Below are 19,938 nucleotides of genomic sequence, written 5' to 3'. Positions count from 1 at the left end.
AATTTTTTTATTTGCTGCTCATTGGATCCGCAGAGCCAGCAGGAAATCTGGATCTCTAATCACTGCCTCACCTCACATCCTGCAGCACCGTGAAATTCTCCATCATTTCCCGGTAATAACTCTAAAATAACCCTCACGCACACACACACACACACACACAAACACACACACCAAAGCAAAAGACATCTTCCTAAACAGGAAACTACTCCAAAACAAGGGTTGTATCGACTAGTCGACTAGCTACTAAGTTATTAGTGCTATTTATAGTTAGTAACGCCGCAAAACCATTCAAGGGAGGAAGGTAAATTGAATGAACACGGATCCAGTTGGTTTCCAAATGGAGAGGAGATGTGAAGGGTGAGGTTGGAGTGCAACAGAAGCAGGTGGAGGGTGAAGAGAATGAATTTTCTTCACTTTTCCAACACAATCAATTCTCAGCGGCTGATTGAGACAGCTGAAGTGAAGGTGGACGGGACGGGTACAGTTGCTTGTGACAATCATTGTGCAGCAATGCCTGGAGGTTTGAGTGCTCCACACTCTCTCCTCATCCCAACATGTATGCTTGATTAACCGGCTTTTGAACATGAGAGGGACTGGCTCTGCCAAAAAAAGCCTGGGTGACTATAAGCCAGCCACCAGTTATTAAAGTTATTAATATTTTATTGCATTTTGTATTTTGGGTTTGAATTTATTCATAAGTTCATGAATTTTATTTATTTAATTTTAATTTTATTTTTAGTTAATTAGTTCATAGTTTATTTTTTTGTTCATTTTAGTTTTTATCTTTTAGTTTAATAATGCATAAATATTTATTTTGTTTTTATTTTTAATTACATTTTAGTTTTTTTGTGTTAATTTTAACGGTGCACAAATATTCATTTTGTTTGTATTTTTTTATTATTATTTTTAGTGTCAAAATGAACGTGTTAATGTATGCGATACATTTTTTTCAGTTTAACGCGTTAAAGATATTTAACGCAATTAACGCAGCATTCGTTTTTTCCCATTATCCTTTGGCTAGCGTTACAATATATGATCACGCTCTTATTCATGCAAATGCTTTTAAACCATTCAATTGCGATAAGACACAAAAGAGAATGCAGTGCGGTACTGGCGCGTGCTGTCTGTGAATCTCCTGTCTGTGTTTTTCTCTTATTGATCATATTTCATACCTGTTGTTGAGTTTACATTTTAAATTAATTTGACTGATAAAAAGGATTGCTTGTGTGTGCTACACTAAAAATGATATGATCAATAAGTTATGGCAACATACTGTATGTTTTTACATTGCTTTACATTGTTTACAACTCATCAAAATAAGTTAAGCAATTTTCGACTTTTTTTATAATTTATACAAGAATCAACTTTTTTTTTTTACGTCAGTTTAATATAATTTAAGTTGAAATTACATAAACATCCAAGTTGATTGTACTTAAATATATATATTTTTATATACGTGCCTTAAAAATCTTTAACGGTGTTAAATATTTAATGAATCTTAAACAGTAACGCACACAGCGTAGAGAATGACAGTCAACTACTTTGAATATCAATTAAGAATTTTGGGCATAAACATATAAATTACATACAGTAAAATGATTGACACTGAAAAAGGACACAATATTTTAAAATTATAAAAAGATTTAATTTAAATAAATAAATGTTCGTTCTGATCTTATTCATCAGGTCTCACACATTTTAGCATCGCGGTCACTAGTTTAGACGAGCTCTGAAACCCTGTGGTGAAACAATCGCGTTTGTTTACTAGCCGCTGCTTTCTCAGATCGGCTTGGGTTGGATTAAAACTTCTATGTTTTGTTGAGTTTGGAAAAATCTTTACAAAGTAAACATCAGAATATCTCTCCTCCTGTCTCTAAAAAATCTTCTTGTGGACACTCATTTTAGGTGGCATTTAGGTGGCATCAATGAGTTTAAAACGGAAGTGCGTCATGAAGCTCAGTGCAAGTAGCCCAAAATAACAACATATTGAGTGTAAATGAATATACGCATTAAAATCATAAATGGATGCTGCTTTATTGGGACATTACTTGTCCCTGTTCCTAAAGCCCTTCCATACACTCACTCCAAACCCTTTCCATTAAATACCTTTTTCCCAATTTTAAATACCCGTTAGGCGCTTTATTTCCACTTTTTGAATATTTTCTTCATTTATATTAAAATAAATGCCTCTCCGAGCTGATATGCGATGGGAAAAGAGAGAAGAATGAGTTCGGGAAAAGGTGGATTCGAACTCGAGTCGATCATGCTAACGCCACACCACTGATTCTGTTGTCTGTGGGATTTCTTTTGTAATTTTGTCTGGCTCAACCAGACATTGGTGGGCGGAGTTAGTGTAAAAAGCCTCTGCCAACAAGGCGGGCTATTTGCTCTTGGTGTAAAAAGACACTCTGTAATAATACTGGCCTTCACACACATAATTCATCCATCACAGCATAGCATGTTGTGAGGAATGGGTGGACTGGGGAAGTAAAAAGCATTATTCACATTTACACAGCTGAAGAGGGATATGAAGTGGGTTTAGTGTTGAAGGACACAGCTTCAGAGGGAAGGAGATTGGCTGATCGCCAGCTTCTCAGCAACACTCACACATGTTCGAAGTGCATCAAATATTACACTATCTTCCACTCTCCACACCTGTATCCTGAGAGAAACACATTTTGCACACTGACCTGCGAACTTGATGTGGAACTTATTCTCGGGTTTGAGGATCTGCACATAGAGAGGGCAGTTTGGGGCAAAGTCCTTCACGGCCCAGGCTCTGAGAATGGTCTGATGGTCCTGTGTCAAAGAAAAACAGAGAGAAAGAGAGGCATATCACCAGAAGTATACCATTAGTCATAGTGTCTGCTCTTATGTACCCATTACCCTCTTTACAGAGAAATTAACATCTAAAGTGCCTGATAACTAGTGAAGGTGAATCTCATTAAAACCTGTACAGGTCTCATTTCAACACAAAAAAATAAAAAATAATTATATTTTGCATAAAGAAAATAAAGCCTATTTTTGGGACTGTTACGTTTTTTTTGTGTTTTTTTTTTGCAATGTAATATTATTTTAACATTATTAAGCACATTTGTCACCATGTTCCAGACATTAAAAAAAAAAAAGAAAAAAAAAAAGTTTAAATTATAATAAATTAAAGGTTGTACAACACATAGTACAGGATGAAAAAATTTGCAATTATATCTTTTATAAAAAATGTTTTGCATTTTGCAATATATAGCCTATAGTTTTTGTCATATTCAGTTATTGTTTTATTTTAATTTAATTTTAATTTTCATGTGCTGCGTCTGCAGAAAGAAGAACTACATTTTTATTTGAACTTACTTCAACCTGTCAACCTGTCTTTTGAAAATTTCATATGTTACAAAAACAGCCTTTTTCCACCTTAGAAACATTGCTAAGCTACGTAATATGCTATCAGTTTCTGATGCAGAAAAGTTAGTTCATGCATTCATGACCTCGAGACTGGATTACTGTAATGCCTTATTAGCTGGTTGTCCTGCATCCTCAATAAACAAGCTACAGTTAGTCCAAAATGCCGCCGCTAGAGTTCTTACGAGATCAAGAAAATATGATCATATAACACCGATTTTATCATCACTGCATTGGTTACCTATAAAGCTCCGTATTAATATATTAGATATAAAAGATATTGCTACTGACTTATAAAGCCCTAAGCGGCTTAGCTCCAGTCTATTTAACGGATCTTCTATCGCCCTATAATCCATCGCGCTCTTTAAGATCACTAAATTCAAGGCTTTTGGTCATACCTAGGATATCCAGAACCACCAAAGGAGGGAGAGCGTTTTCACATTTGGCTCCAAAACTCTGGAATAGTCTTCCTGATACTGTTCGTTGCTCAGACTCGCTCTCCCAGTTTAAAACTAGATTAAAGTCGCATCTCTTCAGCCAGGCATTCATATAATCCCACAGTTCAAACTACAATCCGGCCTCTAGCTCATAAATGCCAGAGGAGAACTGGCCCCCGACTGAGCCTGGGTTCTCCCAAGGTTTTTTTTTCTCCATTAGGTCACCTGATGGAGTTTTAGGACACCATTAGGTCACTTGATGGAGTTTTTCGGTTCCTTGCCACTGTTGCCTTTGGCTTGCTCAGTTGGGGATATTTTGGGGATATTTAATTTAATTTTATCAATCAATAAATTCCTCTTGAAACAAACTTTGTTGTATTATTTAAATTTAATACTGTGAAGCTGCTTTGATACAATCTGTATTGTGAAAAGCGCTATACAAATAAACTTGACTTGACTTGACTTGACTTCATGCCAGTTAAAAAAATACGTTCTATATAGTATGAATTAGGGTAGTATGAATGAAATGCGGACATACTATATCCACAACGTTGTGACCGTTACGTGACCTTCCAGCATCAGTTGTGTCGCTTCACTGTTATTAAGAAATCCTCTCCCGAGGCCTCATGGGATAGTAAAGTGTCCATCAAATGCATATTTGAGAATCACAGCGGAAGGATTAGGTCATTCGGACATACAGTACTGCTCTGTGGACATACTGTTTTGGTTGGCGCATACTGGAAAAGTAGGAAATTATTCGATTTTGGACTTTTAGATTGTTTCTCATTGTTTTTCTTTTCTTTTCCCTTTTTTGTCAGGGCATTTGTTGTCATAGTTACTCAATGTTTGATTGATTAGCCCCACCTGTCTCTTATTTCCTTCCTCAAGTTATCCTGTGTATATATTGTCCTCAGTTTCAGGGGCTGTTTACACGACACCGTTTTCAACTAAAAACGTAAAACTTTTTATGCATTTTGGCCGCTCTTTTCCAAGACAACAGCGTTTTGGGTGCCTGAAAACGCAAACTTTTGAAAATGGGTTTAAAAGTGCAAGTTTTTGAAAACTCCATGTAAACAACAAAAATGCAAATCTCTGAAGACGATGACATCATGCACATGTGTATTACGTGTTCAGTCTATAGTGTTTCATCGCCATCTAATGGCCTGGCAGCAGAATACAGCGTTTTTAGTCGTTTTCGTGGATCCATGTGAATGGGGATCATTTTGACTATGGTGTCATCTGTACGCGGAAAACTCAAAGGAAAAACTACTCCGTTTTAAGCATATCGTGTTCGTGGAAACGTACCCTGAAATGTTGTTTTTATCCGTTCTCGTTAGTTGTTTAGTGGTTTGTTTTTTATTCAATGTTCACTGTATTTGTATTTTGGTTTATTGTTAATAAAAATCACTGCTGTGCTTAGATCCTGCTTCAACTCTTCTTTCCTGCAACCCTGCCTGACAGTTTTTAAAAAAAAATATTACCGCAATAAAATAATTTTTTATTGATGGTATGTATTACAGTAAGCGGAGGAGAGAATTAATGTCACAATGCAAAATTAGGTCTCCTTTTCTTGATGCTTAATATAAAATTATCATTTATTTCTTTCGATTTTGGGTTGAAATATTCAACTACTTTCTCAAACATTGCTTACAACTGCCTTGAGGATAAATCATTTCATGCTGAACTGTCAAAATGTAAAATCAGTAAGGAGAATGTGAAAGAGATCAGGCTAATACATGGGATGTTCGAATCTGCTGCTTCCTATTTTACGGACAGAATCGAGAGGGTAGAGAAGCAGAATGAGAAAAAAGGTGAGAAAATTGAGCTGGAGGGGAACGTACAGCGGCAAAGCGGTCCACTTCAAACCGGTTGCTTAGGATAAAACAGGCCTTGGCATCGTCCATCCTGCAGCCGGTCACGATGAAGAGGATACAAGAGACCAGAGAAACAGGGTCAGGTTCCATAACAGGAGGGAGAGAAAGAGAGAAAGAGAGTGGACAGAAGAGAAAAACAGAGAATGTAAAATATAAAAGTCAAAACTTCCAAAAGTGTTCATATGACATCTGCGGCCTGCTACTGATCACCACAAAAATATATCTTCAACTCGTCCCTCAAAAATGAATGAGAAGTGAGAGTTCTAGTTAATCAAAAAAGCTTTTCTTAAGCAGTTAGAGCTGATATGGTAAGCTATCAGTTTAAGTGAGACTAACAGAAAACAAAGAAAGGGAAACATTTGACCATTTTAGCTTTGATAATATAACGTGATTATATAAGAGATCATATTTTCATTAGTACTTAATACGGCGTTTTCACAATTTCAATTCAGACACCAAATAGAGTGTGATTTGTCAGAAACATTTAGTAAAACATGTTTTTTTACTCAAAGTCATTAACATTAATATGAGCTACACACTGCTTTTAAAGCCTCCAGTCAAAATGCAGTGACTCAGCTGAAGGAAGTGCTCAAAATGAGTGAAATTATTGATTATGAGTTAATGAAATGCAATATTTATAAAGACTTATAAAGGCACTTGAGGCATAGTAGGTCATAAGCTCCCTTATGAAAAAGAAGTACACTTAAAAAAAAGTACTAATTATGGAAATAATAAACTTCAAAAGAATACTTACACTTATATTAAAAGCAATTAGCTGAACTTTTTTGACCCACTTGAGTAAGACTTATGTACATCTTTATATGTCATTTCATAATTACTTCAATCTGTGTCTTGTCTTGAAATATTGTTAATGTGTACAGGAAAATGTATACTGTCAATCATTTATGCTAAACTAAAATATACTGGGTTGCACTTTATTTAGTAACACTTTATTTTACAGTGTCCTTGTAACACGTTACGTGTAGTTATTGTATTAATAACTATAAATTATGCATAACTAACATGCATCTAACCCTAAACCAAACCTTATTCCTAACCCTATAGTAAGTACATGTAGGTAATTATTATTACTCAGCACTTAAATGTTTAGTTACACTGTAACAAGGCCACCTTCAAATAAAGTGTAACCCTTTATTTTAAGGTGTCCTTGTTACAATGTAATTATTCATTTAAGTACTGAATAATAATAACTAACTACTAGCTATAGGGTTAGGATTAAGTGGCCTTTCATTCCATTGATATTATAATCTGCAAGTATAAACTTAAAGGGATACTTCACCGATTAGCAATAAGCTTTGTATCAGTAGAAACCCGGTAGTATTTTCGAATGACCGCGCTTCCCTCCCTCATGTCCCCCTGAGACGAGAGATTTCTGTATTGTGTGTCTGGAAAAAAAACTCCGGTGATGCAAAAATCATAATTTGGCCAGAGGATAGAGACTACAGCCAGTAGTAGGAGCTCGTTCCGCATGTTTTCAACCCGCCCATAGGGGGATCTCACGATAAAACGGCATCTTTTTAGTTTTGAGTCAACTAGTAGCCTAGTTGTATCATTTCTTCCAATACTACCCTCTGTAACCGGTAGGCGTGGGTTGGGAGTGGCCTCGTAGGGCAACGAAGCAAGTGCATTCTGGGAGTTGTTGTCTTTCATCCACATGAGCCAAAAATAAATTTTCTGGCTTTTCTCAGTCTAGAAGGCACCAACTTCTAAACTAATTTCACATTTCTACTACATAAATGACCCAATTTATCTTTCCAGCGGTGAAATATCCCTTTAAGATTTGAAGTATACTACAAGTGCACATTCAAGACAATTAAGCGTGTTCAGGTGATTAGTACTGTTTACTCAGCGGGCTTACTTTGCCCTCATTAGGTCCTGGTCTTTGAGAGCAGATCCCTGCAGGTAGATGACCCTCTGAGCCCACAGTGGGATATGGAGTACTCTCCGCACCTGGACGTCCATTTCAGCAGGACACAAGATGACCACATAGTAATCCTGGACATGATGAGCGCAAGTTAGTGGAAAACTGCAAGCCAGTGCAACTCGTATCAAACACATAAATAGCTTGGTTAAATTAAATTGATGTTCAGTTAATCCTAGTTCAAGCTTCCAGCTATCCTTAAGAGGATTAACAGCGCACAGCAGGCTGTCTGAGCTCAAATTAACATGAACGTACACACATTTACATGTGTACATACGCACACGCATGCTTACCTGTAGTCTGGGATGCGCAAAGAACTCGTTGAGAAAGTCCATGAGCAGGTCTATCTTGAGACAGCTGACACACAACACCACGTGCTTCTCGGTCTGAGCGCGATAGCGGCTGTAGTTCCCTCCAGACTTCTGTCGCTCCATCCACAAGAAAGCCAACTGCTCAAACTACGGGAAATTACAGGGAACGAAGTGAGAACAAATTCAAGTTTTCAGAGTTCAGTGTCAGTACTACATTAAACTACCACATATAATGTTGAATATAATGTATAATAATGCAATAGGGGAATATTTGTGTAAAAAGTGGCCTTCATTATTTTAAATATATCTTGTCAGTGACAGAGTGCAAGCATATTCGTCTAAAATAATTCTGTATTTTCAGCTTCAGAATCATGAATATATTTTTATTCTGGTGTCACCATTGTCCTGTGCATTGGGTTACTAGCACCAAAGTCCAATCCTATTCATTTACACCCACAATGTAATAACATTTAGCATTTTAATCAACAGTACATTTTTTGTTAACCTTTTACCATATGTCTTGGAGTATCTCAATAATTTCATATTGTGAGTTCAGTATCGCGATGTGTATCGAATCGTGACATGAGGGTATCGTTACACTGCTAGTAGATACTGTTTTTGATCATGTCTGTGGATCATGTTTCTGCAAAGATAAGGCTGCTGTTGTGGATTGTGTGGGTGATATTGGCAGTGAGGATATTTGATATGTTCCAGTGTAAAAGCGCTCAGACGCATGTTTAACAGCAGGCGTAAATGTCTGACAGAAGAGCTTATAAAGAGAACATAAAGGGATTCTCGGCAAAGATTTGAGCTGTTTTATTAGCAGTGGTGGGTAATGTCTGCTATTCATTGGCTTTCAGGCAAATGGTATTTGGGAATTGAGATTTGGCACTGTTTAATTGCAATACAAAAGCTACGAAGAAAAAAAAATCTCATTGCGATGTGTGCACAGGGAGCGATGGGATACGGCGGCTGCTGTCAGTCTGTACGGTAGGATGGCTCTCTGTGGGCCGTGAGCCATACCGGAGATTTCCCCTGTCAGGCCAGAAACAAACACAGGCTCGGCCGTAACGCTCGAGCACCAGCTGCGTGTGGGGGGCAGCAGTAAATGTCAGCTGGTATTTGTAGATGAAAAGAGTGGGAGGGCCTCGCCGGAGCCACTGCCATTTCCTGTGTGATGGAAACATAGCAGCTTCCCGAAGAGGAAACTGGCAGGGAAGCCCTCACATCACACATGAAAGACAAGCCCGCTCTCATCTCATTCTCTCCTCAGCCCCACGGGAGGCTTGTGCTCGTGAGTGAGTGTGTGAGAGACCTGTTTGGGTGAGTGTGTGTCAGCAATACAAGGTATATGTTGAAATGGGAAGTGAAATGCGTTTAATTAAAAGCACTGTGTACATGGAAGCGTTTGTGTGTGTGTGTGTGTGTGTGTGTGTCAGACTGTGAAAATCACCAGCTGTGTCGCGTCTCACGGGGCCTTTAACACAAAAGTGATTCGGCTCAGTGCTTTTGTCATCATAACCACATAATATTTGCATAAAATGTCTGAAAGTTGAAAGTAAAAGCGGAAAACCTTTTGGAAATCATCTTATGTGAAAGAACAATGCAGAACTACTGTTGAGAAAAGTTAAGATAAAATACTCCTTTTCATTCACTAGATTCTCTATAAATGTTCCACAGTAATTCGTAAAGTTTGCCTAAACGACACAATTTCAAAGTTCTTTCAAAAAAGCTTGATGTGAATATTAAGTGGAACGGATATATTCTATTAAGATGACATAAGGTAAGTATTACTAAGGCTAAGTGTGACCCTTTGAAATCTTGTATTCATCTTTCTGATCATCTGCAATTTAGAAAATGTCAAAACTGTAACAAATGTCCGTCTAATTTAACTTAAAAACTGTTTCAAGTATAATCATATTTTATATATTAATTGAGTTTCTAGTTAAAGCCTCAAAACTGAAGTTGAAAATGGTTAAATTATTTTGATGAGTTGAAGTATAAAACATTTTTTTTAAAAACATGTTGCCATGAATTATTAATCATATCAGCTTCAGCTTTTGGACCAATCAGTAAACATTTGACAGTTTCAAGAGTCTGAAATTAAAGGCAAAAAAGATATACAAAATGAATTCATGCCCCCACAATTCGAGATATGGGTGCAAAAATGCCCCTTTACTAACTTTTCATTTTTACCATATCACAAATGCAATAGTGTTGATTTTCCCCAATATCAGCACAATTGCAAATCCGTTAGTAATTTTATACAACAGTTCAATAAAAAAAGTTTATTAGTAACTTACATTTTAGACAAAATATGGTCAATATTTGATTGTTGTATTAGGTTTCATTTTTATTATTGTTAACAATATAACAGATTTTTATATTTTTAAAACAGATAAAAATATTCTGTTATATTTATAACAGCTCTTTTCTTTTATCAATATAAAAGATATTGTTTTTGCTCTATATGACTAATGGAAATATTTCTAAACAAAGCCAGAGCAGAACCATAGTGTATCTCTGAGCAACACAGTGGTGTTTCGTTACTGAATGAGTGCACATTTTTGAACGAATCGGGTCAACAATTCAATGATCCATTCATGAAGACAGTCACTTGCTTTGTTCCTGAATGAATCAGCCATTTGAGTGAATTGGTTGAATAAATGACTCATTGACTACGTTTACATGCAGCCAATAACCCGTTCAAAACCGGGATATTAGCAATAACCCGGTCGCGCACGGCCATGTAAACATCGGCAAAAACCCGGATATGCTCATATCCCGGTTTTTAAAAACCCGGATATTATCCCTGGGGTACCCCTTTTCTAACCCGAATATTTGGTCATGTAAACGCGTATCGGCATATCCCCATCAAAAGGAACATTGATTTGTGTTCTGCGCATGTTCTATTCGCAAGGAATCTTGGTCTTTTGAGTAGAGACGGCGCATACAAAAACCTGCGTGCAGTATACCGGAAGTAAACAGGTAAACATGGCGAGACGCAGCACAGCACCACACTTTTGGAGCGAGGAGGAAATAGCAAACAAAGGCGATCGCTGTCTGCCCCGAACTATTCATTATCCGCGTGCTGCTGCTGTTGTTGTTGTCTTTGGATACAGGAAGAAGAATCGGAAATGACGCACATTGCGTCTTAACATTGTCCGTACGTCCAGACGCTAACCGTGCGTCGCCGTTTACATCGGGATATTGCCAATTGATTACACATTCCATGTATACAGGAGTAACTCTCTCTACTCACGCATGTAAACGGGTTATTCCGAATGTTTCAGAAACCCAAATAGTGACCTTAACCCGACCATAACCCGATATTTGACAGCATGTAAACGTAGTCAATGACTGAACCGCTGCACATCACCAAGCAAAACACAGTAGTGGCACATTGTTGTTCTGGAATGAATTAGAGTTTTTCAACTAATCGGTTGAGTAAATGATTCAATGACTAACTCTTGAGAACAGCAGTTTCGTTCCTGAATCAGTTCAATGAAAGATTCACTGAAAAATTCACAACACTAATGCACAGACTGGCGATTTGTACACGCACACGCACACACACGCACACACATATACTGTATATGGAAATAGTTTTAGCATGGTAATGGATACGGCAATGTTAATGTATTTGGTCTTGGTAGACTAGATCCGCCACGCTGCTGCTGCAGAGCAAGTATGGACTTGCTACTGCCAATAGATACACAGACACGCTGCTGTGAGCATGTAAGATATGCTGTTGCTGCATGAACAGACATACATAAATCCATAAAAGCAGATCTATAGGCAGGTGGAGCTGGGGGAGGTGGAGGGGTTTAGAGGAACTGATAGCACACTGCAGGACTAGCTGACAGCAAACACTGAACCAGACTATTTAAATGTTGAGCAAACAATCTCATTGGCTGCAGGACCAGCCGCTAATCAGCATGTGTCATGCGGTAATGATGTGATTGCTAACAGATTGGATGTGAAGGATCTATCAGCCTGCGCCATCTAGAGTTTCATGACAGAACTATATACAGTCTATATATATATATGATTAAAAGGATGAGTTGGAATGGTCTGACCATGTATTTTATTTACCTGTATTGGTAGAACTATAAGAGCTACACAGATCATGATGACCACGAGCAGCTGAGAGGGCCAGATCTGTGGTGTGACATCACCAAAGCCCACCGTAGAGAAGGTGACAACACAGAAATACAGAGAGTCAAAGAGCGTCAGGTTGTTCCCTGCTCGTTCCAAGTGCTGAATCCCGCAAATACTGGAAAAGAGAGATACAATTGTGTAAGAACAGCTGAAATATGGATTTAAAGGGATAGTTCACCCAAAAATTTAAAGTCTTCGCATGTTCTTCAAAACATCTATGATGTTATTTTAAAGCCCTATGAGTATGAACGGTTGTGTGGAAAAGAGCTGTACTAAGATTGTTTGGTAAAAAAAAAAGTCAAGAATTTTTTTTATGGGTTTAGATATGGTGATGAGTAATAAAAACTCTGAATAAACCATTCCTTGAAAGGCTTTTCAGGTGGACAGGTTTGCAGACATTTGCATGTGTATGGAAAGCCAGAGGGTTTCTATCATCACCGGATGATTTGGAGCAAACTGTGATAAACACGAGCCAAAACTGTGTGGTGAACCACAAGCAAGACGACATGATGTGAACCCTGTTTGCGTGCCCGTGTGTGGGTTATCTTTCAGTACCGCTGGTGTGTGTGGCGCTTGTGTGTGTGTTTGCTCTGTGTTGAAAGGCCGGTTGAGTCAACACGCAGCTGTCAGCGGTGAAAAGGTCATTCGATTCTCTCCCTTCTGTTTTACAAACGCACCGTTTCCCTGTACATTCGGCACCTCCCTGCTACTTACCTCACAGAACAAGAGAACACACACACAACATGGTGTTTAATTAATCAGCACTTTGGAAACATCATCCTGTCAAATCCTGACCAGTCACACAGACAGCTGCAACATCACCACAGATCCTATTCTGCTATTCTACACATTTCTTGTACCAAAAGCACAATTAAGTGTTCTGCTCTCCCACTGACTTATTGTAAAGTTAAACAATGTTCGCAGTAAATGAATCATTTCAAGTCCTGTTTGTGTTTTTCTCTCACCAGGTGAAGATGAGGCAAAGTAGGGTGCTGATGAGGATGAGCACCTGGTTGAACATGGCCGAGTGTGTACGCTGAATCGCTCTGTGCAGGTCATTCTGAAAACAACATGAAGGAGAAGAGAGAGATAAAAGAAGGCAGAGATGAGAGACAGTGAAACATTTAATAACGTATAGTGCTATTGTACTTGTGCTTATGATAAAAAACCAAAACAATCATCAAGAGGTTTGGCAAATTTGATAACCAGCAAGCTTTCAACGGCAGAGGACAGATACAATCAGGAAAATAAGGCATGCGGAGGAAGTGAGATAGAGATGGAGAAGAAAATAAGAGCTGTGTGATAAAAGTGGATACACACAGACACAATTTCACTGGAAGAAAGGACAGGAGATAGGCTTCATTTCTTACAATCATGTTCTCAAGAGCGTGTTTGGCCAGCCAGCAGTTCAGGAAAACTGGAATGAACAAGTTTCTGAGGGAAGGCAAAAGCACCTGATTGGAAAGAAAAAAAGACTTAATTTCCTTCAATTCAACGAGTTTTGTGATACAGCTCTAACACACAATACAGAGTATATATATATATAAAACATACACTCACCTAAAGGATTATTAGGAACACCATACTAATACTGTGTTTGACCCCCTTTCGCCTTCAGAACTGCCTTAATTCTACGTGGCATTGATTCAACAAGGTGCTGAAAGCATTCTTTAGAAATGTTGGCCCATATTGATAGGATAGCATCTTGCAGTTGATGGAGATTTGTGGGATGCACATCTAGGGCACGAAGCTCCCGTTCCACCACATCCCAAAGATGCTCTATTGGGTTGAGATCTGGTGACTGTGGGGGCCATTTTAGTACAGTGAACTCATTGTCATGTTCAAGAAACCAATTTGAAATGATTTGAGCTTTGTGACATGGTGCATTATCCTGCTGGAAGTAGCCATCAGAGGATGGGTACATGGTGGTCATAAAGGTATGGACATGGTCAGAAACAATGCTCAGGTAGGCCGTGGCATTTAAACGATGCCCAATTGGCACTAAGGGGCCTAAAGTGTGCCAAGAAAACATCCCCCACACCATTACACCACCACCACCAGCCTGCACAGTGGTAACAAGGCATGATGGATCCATGTTCTCATTCTGTTTACTCAACAGAAATCGAGACTCATCAGACCAGGCAACATTTTTCCAGTCTTCAACTGTCCAATTTTGGTGAGCTCATGCAAATTGTAGCCTCTTTTTCCTATTTGTAGTGGAGATGAGTGGTACCCGGTGGGGTCTTCTGCTGTTGTAGCCCATCCGCCTCAAGGTTGTGCGTGTTGTGGCTTCACAAATGCTTTGCTGCATACCTCGGTTGTAACGAGTGGTTATTTCAGTCAAAGTTGCTCTTCTATCAGCTTGAATCAGTCGGCCCATTCTCCTCTGACCTCTAGCATCAACAAGGCATTTTCGCCCACAGGACTGCCGCATACTGGATGTTTTTCCCTTTTCACACCATTCTTTGTAAACCCTAGAAATGGTTGTGCGTGAAAATCCCAGTAACTGAGCAGATTGTGAAATACTCAGACCGGCCCGTCTGGCACCAACAACCATGCCACGCTCAAAATTGCTTAAATCACCTTTCTTTCCCATTCTGACATTCAGTTTGGAGTTCAGGAGATTGTCTTGACCAGGACCACACCCATAAATGCATTGAAGCAACTGCCATGTGATTGGTTGATTAGATAATTGCATTAATGAGAAATTGAACAGGTGTTCCTAATAATCCTTTAGGTCAGTGTATATCAGCAACAGAGTTTTAGAGTTTTTGGTAGTCATGTTAAATAATAATAATAATAATAATAATAATAATGTCAGAAGCAAAAAAAAAAAATTGTTAGAAAAATAATAATAATAAAGTCAGGAGCAAAATATTGTTTATTTGTTGGTAAAATAATAATATCATCAGAAGCAAAATGTTGTTTATTTGTTAGTATAATAATAATAATAATAATAATAACAATAATGTCAGAAGCAAAATATTGTTTAATTGTTAGTAAAATAATAATAATAATAATAATAATAATAATAATGTCAGAAACAAAATAAAATAATATTTTTAAATTGTTAAATAAAATTACATATAATAATAATAATAATAATAACAAATGATCCATGTCCATAAAATCCCATTGGCACATTTTTACTCACAGTGATCACAAAAGGAACGGCGCTGATCATCTCCAGAATGAACGGAATGCGCAACACTTGCTCCCAAACGTTGCCCTGGAAACAAGGACACTTGTGTCAAGGTCAGGAAACTAGTGTTTGTGTGACCTCTTGGATTAGAGGATAAAATACTGCTTTGATAAGGTTTGATCCATTGAAAAACAGCAGGGTTAAAAGGTCACTCTACTCGCCCCCTCGGAAATAAGTTTCATTTATCGGATGCAGTTGAGCCTGTGGCTCTATTAAGGTGTTAAACGTCTGCCATATTTTACAAGCAAGATATATGTTTAGGTCTCACCCATGTGGAACCTGCGTGGGTGAAAAAGCCTAGCTGGTTTGAAAAAGAAATCAAAGCAGAGCATAAAGTGAGAGATGTGTTGATGCAGGTTGTACTCATCGCACGGGGATCAACCAAGGTGTAGGATACTCTAGACATCCCTTCACTATCAGTGTCTGGAGGACAAACATGCCTCGTGCTTTCTCTCACCACTTAGTCCCTTCAAAAGAGCTCAACACAACTCTTCCTCTACTCTTAAGGTGGTTAAGCATGTTTCTGAAACACTGTAGCTCACGTTGCTTTTCTAAGACGGTCTACAAGCCCTAACCAGATAGACCAACATGATGAGCCTGCTGATGAACCAATTGGGACCAACTAATGACCATAAATACTGGCTACGAACATCTAGGAACCAGATGGTACCAGGAACTGGTACGGTGTGTACCAGCTGCCATCAGAAGGCAGTTTTAGAAGGATTCTATCCGTTTCTCCATCTCATTTTGTCTGACCTTCTCAAATACACTCTGGGGACTGCAGATCTAATATATTCAGGGTGAAGGAACGATCTAAAAAGTCAATGGGACATCATGTTAAACATACCAGCTCTGCTCATGAACATTAATCACATGAGATAATGTAGTCCATAATAGCATTAATGCTCACGTTCGTTTAGTCAACTGCCGAGCAACCAGATTTGTGTGGCGAGCTACTTTTTCTTAGGACTAAGCAAAACAAACATACTGATTATCAGTCACAACACGCAAGATAAATATCCCAATACAGAAGGTTATTTAGAGTTATTTGGTAAAAGCTCAAATGCAGCTAGCATTGAAATGAATAGGAATCTGACAGATACTGTATTTCTCTCTAAGTATTACAGGCCGCTTTGAAGCCAGTACAAGTACTAGTGATAAGACCATGAGCACATGGGTTGTTTGACTCACCTTGTAGCTGAGGTACACCAACAACATTGTCTCTGAAAAACTGATGAATGCAACAAGCACCTGGTGAGAGGAGAAAATAGGCAAACAGAGAGATAAAAAGAGACAGAGATTAGAGAAAAAAGCAGAGGCTGTGTAGGAAGAAACAGCAGGAGCAGTGAGTTTCACACTGTCTGAGAATAAATGGCGAAACTGTGGGCAACACAACAATGGAAAATGTGTCTGTGTGTGTCTTTCAACCACAGGCTCTTGTATGTACCATGGATTGATTTAATATTTATTTTTGCTACTATTATTTGGTAAAACTTTACAATAAGGTTTCATTTGTTATCATTAGTTAAATACAAAGTTCTGTCATGAAACTGAAGATGACACAGGCTGATTGGTTCCTGCTGTATCAGATGATCAAGTTTGATCAAAGAAATGAGGGATTAAAACTTTGTGAATAGAAAGTTGTCAGAAATTATAAAGACGACAAAAGAAAAGAATAATTAGAGCCATAACCAGGCTGGAGAGGGGAGAATGTGTGCAGGGAAGACTGAAACTGAATGGGGCAATTTGCACCACAAAACAATAGAGAGAAATCACTTTGAATGGATGCTTTGAAGATGACAATAAACATCACTTAGCATTTTAGAGTCTTCTCAACATAAAATCACATGACATGTTCTTGAAAAACATTCAGAGTTTTAGACTTGTCTTCAGAATATAACATGGTAAGACATGTGGCTTTAGCTGCTAATACAATGCCAAATTCAATTTTATTTTCATAAAGATATTTCATAAATATAAAATTCTAATAACTATTTCTACAAAAAAAAAAAAAATCATTATGACATAATTAGTTCTGACTTTACAATAAACTGGCAAGTGTCTGCTTAGTTTCAAATGAGACCAGACTTATGCTTTTAGTGCAAAGGGTTCATGAACTGAATCTGTTTTAGTTTGGTTATGCCATTTATTGGGATTAATTCAAAAGCTGGGATGAAGGCTATCAGGTTAGAACTTAGAAAACGCCTTGAAAACTTTTTATCATTTATTTATGCTACTATAATTTTCATATTTTATGGTTTTAGCCTTTTTAAGTTGGAAAAAATTACATGTAAAAAATAGATATAAAACAAATTATCGAAAGGAAGAGTTAGATACTTGCAATACTTCATCATTATCATTAATAAAATCATCAATGTAAAATATGTGTAAATATTATTTAATTGTATTTGGGAAACATAAAATGCTATGAAATTAACATTAGGAATCATCCCACACTTTATTCCAAAAATAATTTAATTTCCACCATTGTGATTTTCATGACAATATTAATTGTGATTTGAAAAAAAAGAAGAAGATTTTTGTTCATTAAGGGTAAGATGACAGAATTATTCAGTGATGCGTTTGCATCCATTGTTTTAATATTAAATACAATCATAAGAGCCCACAAATTTACTTTTAAAATCACACAAAGGAAAAAAAGTGCATGTAGAAGAAACACAAGTGTATGTGTGTGTGTGTGTGTGTGTGTTAATGAATTTGTTCTGACCTGAAGAGCCCAGAGTGGCAGAGGCCTGTTCACCCAAATTATGAGGGACCTGGTGAAAAGAGGCCATTATTATGACGAAATGAGGTAAAGAATGAAAGGGAAATTACAAATTAGAGACGCTCGGATCAAGAAGCAGGCCCATAATTGAACACTTTTTTCCCCCACACATGTCAAACAAACACACCAATTCCAGAATCCAATCCATTTACAATGCCTGAGCAATAAACAGATTCAAATAAAAAATGTTGTTACAAATTAAGAAATCAAAGTGTGTATTCTGCAGTAAAGTAATGAGCAGAGTGGCATCCTGTCAGACACATCATTAAATGCTTACAGACTGCCGCCAGCATTTTTGGTTCTTAATAAATAGCAAAAACCTAACCGCTTTGTTAAACAGGTCACGGAAACTCCTTGTGCACTGTCCTGAAGTCAATAAATCAATTCTACTGCTGGCAGGAGACAAAACAGTCTAACTGTACACAACACAATACATTTCTAGCAAAAAAGTCATTTGAATCACAGCCAGTAAGAACATGTTAACATACAGTTCAATTTTAGACCAATCAGATTTGATTGTGGGCGGGGCTACCCAGCACAACATCACAGAAATGGGAAACAACCAACCAATTTGTTGCAGTTGGTTAAAAACATTCTCCTCGTGTTTCATGAATGAAGTGGTTTTGAGTCACACAGCAGCTTTACCCTTGTTAAAAAGAAGCACTTTAAAAGTGTACTTATTATGCAAATATTATACTTTAAATTAATAAACTTAAGTGTGAACTGAATGTAATGTTCACTTAAAAAAAAAATTATTCTGTTATTATTTACTCAACCAAACAGTTGATGAGCCCCATTGACTTCCATAGTAGGAAAAAAAATACTATGTTAAAAATTAACTGTTTGGTTTCCGACATTCTTCAAAATATCTTCTTAAGTGTTCAGCAGAAGAAAGAAATTCATACATGTTTGAAACAACTTGAGGGTAATGATGACAGAACTTTCATTTTTAAGTGAACTATTCCTTTAACTCCATGTTATACAATTAAATGAAAATGATTTATAGTTAAAATTTACAGTAAATGCTATTAGCTGAACTTTAGAGTGCTAGTAGGACTTAATTACATCATTATAATTTTGTCTTTGAAACGGTTGAAGTGTACTGCCGAATGTAACAAGCATTTATGCTAAACTAAAATATGGTTTAATGTTTTGATGCTTTAAAATTGAAACTTGTATTTCATGTATTTAAATATTTGTAATAACACATTTGCAATGATGAAGTTGCACATTTACATTTAAATGATAGCCTATTAACTTTAAATCTAACTTTAAAACTTTAAATCTTTAAAACACGCTGCAGTTTTATAATCAAGTACTTTTTGTCAACATCCAAATAACTGCACTTTAAATTATGACAAGATTATTAAAGTCTCCCTGTAGTCAATAATTGTATCCCTTAAAACTCATCTTTGATCATCAAAATGACATATTTAAGCGTTTAAAAGTTTTTTTCTTGAAAAATAAATAAATAATCGTCATGCCTAAAAATAGCTTGAATGTAACTATGCAAATTATCCCCGCCTCCACTCACTCACACCAGTTCAGAGATTCACTCGTTGACGATCACACGTTGACCTGAATGGTTACAAGGTAGTTTGTGACGTCAGAAACACCAGCGATTTCAAACCGTGTTTTTGAGACTGTCTTTGGTTCACTGCAGTTTTATGGAGAAAATACTCAGCAATGGTGTTGACTTATGAAATGACATATTAAAAACACCACATAAACATATAAACAACATTAAAAGCTTGATTTAAAACAATGATTTACAAAGTGAACTTTTTAAAAATGTGTAAAGAAACAGTAATAAAGTCATTATGTGGCCTA

The 19,938-nt window shown here is 37.2% G+C and overlaps 1 protein-coding gene across 3 annotated transcripts in view; it reads right to left on the bottom strand.

Moving 5' to 3' along the window:
• kcnt2b (potassium sodium-activated channel subfamily T member 2b) overlaps positions 1-19,938 on the bottom strand; it is a 113,860-nt gene that overhangs the window by 51,691 nt on the left and 42,231 nt on the right. For all 3 annotated transcript variants that reach the window (XM_082179271.1, XM_082179272.1, XM_082179273.1), the window contains exons 5-14: positions 18,052-18,100; positions 16,515-16,574; positions 15,276-15,350; positions 13,492-13,575; positions 13,087-13,181; positions 12,056-12,236; positions 7,943-8,107; positions 7,587-7,723; positions 5,675-5,738; positions 2,691-2,799 (exon numbers count right to left, since the gene is read on the bottom strand). In XM_082179271.1, coding sequence (XP_082035397.1) covers positions 2,691-2,799; positions 5,675-5,738; positions 7,587-7,723; positions 7,943-8,107; positions 12,056-12,236; positions 13,087-13,181; positions 13,492-13,575; positions 15,276-15,350; positions 16,515-16,574; positions 18,052-18,100 — 1,019 coding nt within the window. The remainder of the gene's footprint in view (positions 1-2,690; positions 2,800-5,674; positions 5,739-7,586; positions 7,724-7,942; positions 8,108-12,055; positions 12,237-13,086; positions 13,182-13,491; positions 13,576-15,275; positions 15,351-16,514; positions 16,575-18,051; positions 18,101-19,938) is intronic.

Source organism: Leuciscus leuciscus, assembly GCF_965113295.1.
Source record: "Leuciscus leuciscus genome assembly, chromosome: 1".
NCBI lineage: Eukaryota > Metazoa > Chordata > Actinopteri > Cypriniformes > Leuciscidae > Leuciscus > Leuciscus leuciscus.
The sequence above is the reverse complement of the archived record's forward strand: the minus strand, read 5'-3'. Positions and strand labels throughout refer to the sequence as shown.